Source organism: Penaeus chinensis, chromosome 35 (genome assembly GCF_019202785.1).
Source record: "Penaeus chinensis breed Huanghai No. 1 chromosome 35, ASM1920278v2, whole genome shotgun sequence".
NCBI lineage: Eukaryota > Metazoa > Arthropoda > Malacostraca > Decapoda > Penaeidae > Penaeus > Penaeus chinensis.
Genome location: NC_061853.1, coordinates 15,067,420 through 15,074,919, shown reverse-complemented (window position 1 = coordinate 15,074,919; position 7,500 = coordinate 15,067,420). Strand labels below are relative to the sequence as shown.

The 7,500-nt window shown below is 39.0% G+C and overlaps 1 protein-coding gene across 1 annotated transcript in view; it reads left to right on the top strand.

Moving 5' to 3' along the window:
* The window catches only part of LOC125044023 (basic proline-rich protein-like), a 94,060-nt gene that overhangs the window by 85,970 nt on the left and 590 nt on the right, over positions 1 to 7,500 (top strand). Inside the window, exons 13-15 of the mRNA XM_047640464.1 lie at positions 5,855 to 6,283; positions 6,367 to 6,518; positions 6,932 to 7,500. The exon at positions 6,932 to 7,500 is cut by the window's right edge and continues 590 nt beyond it. Of these exons, the coding sequence (XP_047496420.1) occupies positions 5,855 to 6,283; positions 6,367 to 6,518; positions 6,932 to 7,102 (752 nt within the window). The 3' untranslated portion in view covers positions 7,103 to 7,500. The remainder of the gene's footprint in view (positions 1 to 5,854; positions 6,284 to 6,366; positions 6,519 to 6,931) is intronic.

Genomic DNA, 7,500 nt, shown 5'->3' with positions numbered 1-7,500 from the left:
TATAATTACTATTATTATTGTATACTATATTATTGTTTTATTTTTTTATAAAATCTCTTAAAAAACAAAAAAAAAATTATATATATATATGTAATGTGTTTATTTATTGTGCACACAACTGCACCAACGCACGGCACAGCACTGCCACGCACGAGACACAACTACACAACCAAACACAACACCACACAACTTACACCACACACAGTCACCAAATGCCACAAACAAAGACACGACACACACACACGCACACGCACACGCACCACACACATACACCACCCTATCACCACACACACAGTAAAAGAAAAGACAAGAACCCATAAGAAGACAACAAATCACACAACACAAACACACACACACACACACACACAAACTACAACCACACACACACAACACAAACACTACATACACACATACACACATACACCCATACACACACACACACACACACTAACACACACACAAACAACACACACCACACTACACAGACACACACAACACACACTCTTACCGCACACACACACACACACACCTACACACAACACACACACAACAACTCACAACACAATAAGCAACACGCACACAAAAGCACACACACAGCAAGCGGGATAAGCAAAAGCAACACGACTATATGACACACAAAAACACAACACTAACACACACAAAAGCCACAACACACACCACACGCACAACACAAAAGCACACACACAAAAGCCCCACGACACACTACGGTAAACATCGTAAAACTCCAACTAAAACGCAAAACAGAACGCACACGCACACATATTAAACAGAACTGGAATCACACGGATACAAAAGTCGAAGTCCGTAAGACATTGATTTACCACATACAAAAAGCACACTCACACCACACACAAAAGCAACACGCACAACTACAAGCACACAACACAACAAAAGCACACACACACGACACCACACCAACCGAAACAGAAAAAAATTTACAAAACCAAGAACACACACACACATCACACACCACACACACACACACTACCACACACACAACTACTACACCCAACAACACACACACACACAAAAGCACACACACACACACAAAAGCCACACACAAAACAACACACACACAACACACACACAACACCCCACACACAACACAACCCACACACAACACTCACAAATTCACACTAATCACCCCAATCACAAATTTCTCACACAACAACACACAAAAAAAAAACAAAAAACACCACACAACACAACCACGACTCACACATCACACTCACAACACTCAAAACCTCTACCCAACTCACACACACCCCACACACCCACACACACACAACCACACCCACACAACACAACACACACACAAAAAAAAAAAAAAAAAAAAAAAAAAAAAAAAAAAAAAAAAACCCCCCCCCCCCCCCCCCCCCCCCCCCCCCCCCCCCCCCCCCCCCCCCCCCCCCCCCCCCCCCCCAACAACATCCCAAAAAAAAACAAAATACACCCGCACACACCCACCACAACACCACACCCCAAAAAAAAGACAGATAACCCCAGAACCAAAAACTCGCACACACCCACGAATAACCACACACTCAACAACCCCACACACAAAACAGAAAACAAGAAATTTACCACGCAACAGCAACAACAGACCAGCATACGCACATACACTCACACATCTCACATACTCTCACCACACACTCCACACTCTCACACACAGAATAATACAACTTTCACACTTCTCACAACACCTCACACACTCACACACACACACAACACACAAACACACATACACATACACATAACCATATACATATACATATATAACTAAAATATATATATAAATCATACATAAAATATGCTTACACATACTCACGACACACACACACACACATACACACACACATACACATACACATACACATATACATATACATATACATATACAACATACATATATATATAAATCATACATATATATGCTTACACATACTCACACACACACACACACACACAAACACACACACACACACACACACACACACACACACACACACATATACATATACATATACAACATACATATATATATAAATCATACATATATATGCTTACACACACACACACACACCACACACACACACACACACACACACACACACACACACACACACACACACACACACACACACACACACACACACACACACATACATATATACATATTTATTTAACACCAAAGCATCGCATTGAGTATATTCGATGCGTTCTTTTGTGTATTATCAACAACTACTTACGTGTATTCGCTTGCGTATTTGCTGTCTTCTAAAGGTAGGCTATCAATATAAGGATAAGTCCGATATGCGAAGCTGAGCTTCGCCCGGGCTATGCCAATGAGGGGAGCCCGGCCTGTGTCGACTAATGTCGACTCGCTAACGTGTGTCAGCTGTTGCTGACTCGGCTTTTGTCCTTACCCGCCGTGGTGCCCAGCCACAGCAGTAACCTCCAGGCGACAATTGCTACTTCTTGCGCCTGGGCGGGGTGCGAACCGCCGACCCCACGGATGAGAGGCCGGCACGTTACCACTGTACTAGCCCGGAGGCAGGCTATCAATTACCATCTAAATCCGTCAGCACGACCTTTTTATTTGTTTTTCGTTTTTCCACGTACATGGAATATGTAGTTTACATGTTAATCGTCCTTTTGCCATACCCATTAAATCGCCAATTAAAATAAATTAGTATAATATACAAGGAGTATTTGGCACTTTTAGTCATTAAGCGATTATTCGCGCACAGGTATAGGTTGGTTCATGTGTGTTGCCAAATCTGTGCGAAGTATTTGCACGAAATTGTAGATAAACGTTTTTATAGATAACGCCTTGTTATTCACATTAGTGTTCCAAGATAGCGTGATGATGATGGATTTGATGGTGACTCGGTTAAACCAGGTTGGATGATTGTTTATGTATTATTGAAGACTATATATTTTTGTTGCATTGGAGAGCTTGCTTTTGATGCGGTTGCTTTGGCGGCAGAAATGATAGCCAGTGAAGTAATGATATTTGTGGTCGCCTTATGTGTCCATATTGATGTGTTTGTTGCTGGAAATTCAGTGTTACTATACATGGCAATTCTATTCTGGAATTGCTTATCAGAATACTACAAGAGTCCCTCACTTGAAGGATCCTGAGTGACTTGTGCCCCTGAGTTTAACAGTAATAAAACTAGGTAGAAGTTCATTTTTCATTGTTAGTACTGAAAACCTTTACCCATGAAATATCTGCCCCCCATTTAGAAGCTGTAAATAAAGCCACAGAGCTCGGAAGGGGAGGCAGTGCATATTTTAAGTGACTTGTAAGGGCTAACTCAACCTAGAATTGTTTTCTTATCTTTGCAGTAGCTACGTAAAAGAGACTTTCAGCATAGGACTTGTACCATGGATATCGCTTGTTTTAGTATAAAGTAACGTAATTAAACTAAGAAAAATATATTTAAAATTCTACGTACCTTATTCTGTCTCCCATTCCCTCTGGTGCAAGAACTGCACCAAACGACTAAGTAAAGGAATTATAAACATACCCTCCGTATCGCCCACACCAGAAGATAGATTACACTTGTGATAGAATATATATTTTACGCATCCGTTCTGATTTAAGAGAATTAAAACATGAATTATAGATGAAGAATGAAGATATAAGAATGTAAACTTTCAAATTTAAAAATCTCATTTGACAGTTTTTACTCTCCAGACCCTGATCAAGCTGTAATTTTTATTATTGAAAATAAATTTGGTCACGTTTTCTTCAGAAAAACATCGGCTGGTTTGCAGATTAATCCTCGGTTTCGGTAAATGACGACTTGTAAAGGTGCTGTTGCTTGCCATGACCACTATCTTCCCAAATTAAATCCTTGGGCGGTATTCCTCGAAAGAATTTCCTTTGACAAACTGAAGGGTTCTCTTCAAAAACTCTCTCTGACTGAAAGACTGACCCTAGCGACTTCGTCAAAGTTAAACCTTAATTAGAACTAATACTTATATTTTAGAAGACCTTATAACAATAAGCTAGTGTAATTTAAAAGATTGCTATTACAGTAAATTCCAGGTGTTAAATGACTAATATATTTTATATGTATAAGTGGCACCTTCTGCATTTGTCATGATTGCGTCCGCTGCGAAGCCGCTGTAAGAAAACTGTTGGAGGAAACGGCCCAATCAACGTTTGACAATAAGTAAAAAGTGGAATAAGGATTTCCATATTTTTATAGTGTGTTGTCTTCAGTGACTGTAAAATCGTATTGTTGTTGGCATCTCATAAGAGCAATTTAAAGACAGTCCGATTTTTGTCTAGGACTAGGCTAATGACAGCCCTGGAGGTGTCCCACGAGCGAAAGAACTATTGTCCTTATGAGACGCCGACAACAGTCTGTTGACTTATTGTCAAACACCATTTAGGATGTTTCTTCCTTGTTTACTGCAGTTTTCTAGCCGACAAATGCAAACTGACGCATTCATAACAGATGTAGAGAGTGACATGTAAACATATAAGATGTATTAGATAGTCATTATATACTTGAGATTCACTTTAATAGTAATATTAACTAGATTATTACAGTGGTATTATTACGATAGGGTCTTCAAAAATCCAAATATTACTTTAAAATGTGGAAACCGTACGAGTTACAGACAAAATTGCGAAGGACAGATTTAGACTGAGCCTTAGACAAAATTTTGGAGTCAAAAATGTTTTTAGGAACGACTCTAAATTTGTCAAAGAAATTAAATGACCTTTCGCGAATACCGCCCATGTTTCCATTGGCTAAAATCGTGACCGTATTTGGATCAGTAAGAGTGATTTTTCACCACTGAACCCATGCATCGTTATTTTGAATCGAGTTTTGTGAGCTCTACAAGAAAAAAGCTCTACTCAAAAATAAGTAGAATCCATAACCTCTTCACTGGCTAAAGCATGTTGATAGTTTCACTTTTATTGTGTTGCTATTAATTGATTCGCACTATTATGTTCACCGCTTATACTGAAAATATGAAAATGTTCTCAGAGATCGAGATACTCCTAAAAATATCAAACATGTATTAGAAATCGATGAAAGAAAACATTATTTGCTAGTGAAACCTATTAATTTATTAATATAGAGGAAAATAAGTAGAAACAAGTGATTGTACAAGAGCTTGTATTTTTTTTTTTTTTTTTTCATATATGCCAAACATCTCCCTTTATGCAATCGATAAAACGAAATGGAAATATTGCATGTGGATGGAAAATAAAATGCTTAGAAGAATAGCAACACCATAGAGTGACAAGCTGATGATGACATCGCATCAAAGAAATTCATAATTATTTGGTTATAATCAGTATGATATAATTGTCACAGCAGTAACACCAGTTGCGAAATAGTGGATGGTTTTAAGTTATTTACATTCCCACTTGACAATTGGCTGTTTCATTGAGTATAGTACCTTGCTCATGCACGATACAATCTGTATATATCAATTACGACCAACTGGAATATATAAATATCACTGACTGATGAGTTAGGAATAAAACATGAATCGTGTGATTTGTAGCAGTGGAATCACTTGGACAGAAAGTTGCACTGTTAACGAATCTAGTTTGATATCTCGCATATTTAATGAATTTGTTCTGATGTCTGGTTTTCCATAATTATATTAACAAGGTTGTATTTTTTTTACCATTTTCCTAGAATTTTCTCTTTAGAAATTATTGCAAGAATATTTGTAGAATTATACTCTTGTGTTTTAGCTTTCATTGAAAGTGTTAAGTGGTAAATGATGGAAAGCCTAGATTTTACATTTTGACTTGGTCACACGACGTAATTAACTGGGAATTTGCTTTCCACAGGTGCAAGGGACGCTGGAAGGCGCGGCACCGGGGGCAGCCAATCTCCTCCACACCAGCTTCCCCCGCCAACACATGGCTTAGGCCAAGTTCGACCTCAGAATGGTGTTCCCCAGCCGCCTCAGCTCCCTACCCTGCCACCACCCCCGATCCCAAAACAGACTTCCAAGCAGTACAATCGACCTTCACAGCCCCATGTGCATCCAACAAATTCGCAGTACCTGGACCACCCGCCCACGGAGATGGCGCCAGCAGTACCTGGCTACACAGGGGCAAGTGTGGGCATTGGGGGACACCCGAAGCCAGGGGCAGAGCGGGTGCCTCGAGAGGACGGAGGAATGGTGGAGCTAACCCCGCTCTACCGTAGCATATTTGATCGTCCCTACTTCCACATCATATCTCGTAACAAATCCCGAGAGTTGCTTGAGAAAGGTAGGGTATATCATGTTGACTGTGATAGTGTATGACCAAGAAAGAAAAATCATCCAATGTCTCTTACTAAACTCTTATTGCAGCCGAAGATGGTGTGTTTCTCATACGTCCTTCAACACGTTCCAGTGATCCACTCACCCTTTGTCTCCGGTACAGGAGCCGCACTTATAATATCAACATTCGATGTCGCCCTGACGGGCTTTTTGCTCTTGGTTCTGAGAAAACTAATGAGATGGTAAGTCTAGTGTCCTTAGTTGAAGATAAATTCATAGGTGTAGTATTGTTTTCTGTATAAGTAGTAATTCCATAATGATAAGACATTTTCCCATAAGACACATTGTAATAGAAATAACAGATGACACAAAAATGTTATAAGAAGTGTCATATATGTTTGCCCATTCCTTGGTAAAGATATATCTGGATATCTGAATAAAGTCAAAATGTAGTAACAGGATAAGAATTCATGAACTATTCTTTTAGGAATAACCTGCAATGTTTTAGATGAACTATTAAATAATCCTGTACAATTCAAAGGATTGCAATTGCCATCAGAAATGTTACGGTGATAGAGATATGAAATGAAAATCAAAATGAAGTTGTTCATTTAGCAATGCATCATCAACTTATTTATTCGTTTCTATTTTGCAGACATTCTCTTCGGTAGATGATATAGTATCAACTTACACTCGTGAACCAATAAAGCTCCAGAGCGGTGATCGAGCCATGCTAACCATTCCACCGCCGAAGTCTGATCACATATATGTAAAAATGCCTCTGCCAAAAGTATTAGGTTGTCAGGAAATAAAAATGCCTATGTGAGGTGACTCAACTTTGTACAATAGATTATAAAGATATATGTCAATGTTGCACAGACGTATTTGTTCAAGGTGAGGTATCGAGATTCGGTACTGTGTAGAATACCAGTAACTGGATAGCATATATTTGTATTTTTTATATTTGTATACTCATAATTGCTTAGAGATGTTATCATTTGTATTTTCAGTATCCCTATGTTAATATATTGCTTATCTATATTGCCTTATGCCTATGTGCAGTAATTTCTTATAGTTATTATATTTCATGATTGTCTACTCTTGCGTACTGCTATGTTTTGTTGTTAGGGAATCCCAAACTCTCCTTTGAAGGAAGCCTGTGCTGTGCAGGCAGCAATCCACTTGCATCGGGTCCTTCCGTCTGTTGAGATGTGTCAGTCTAGA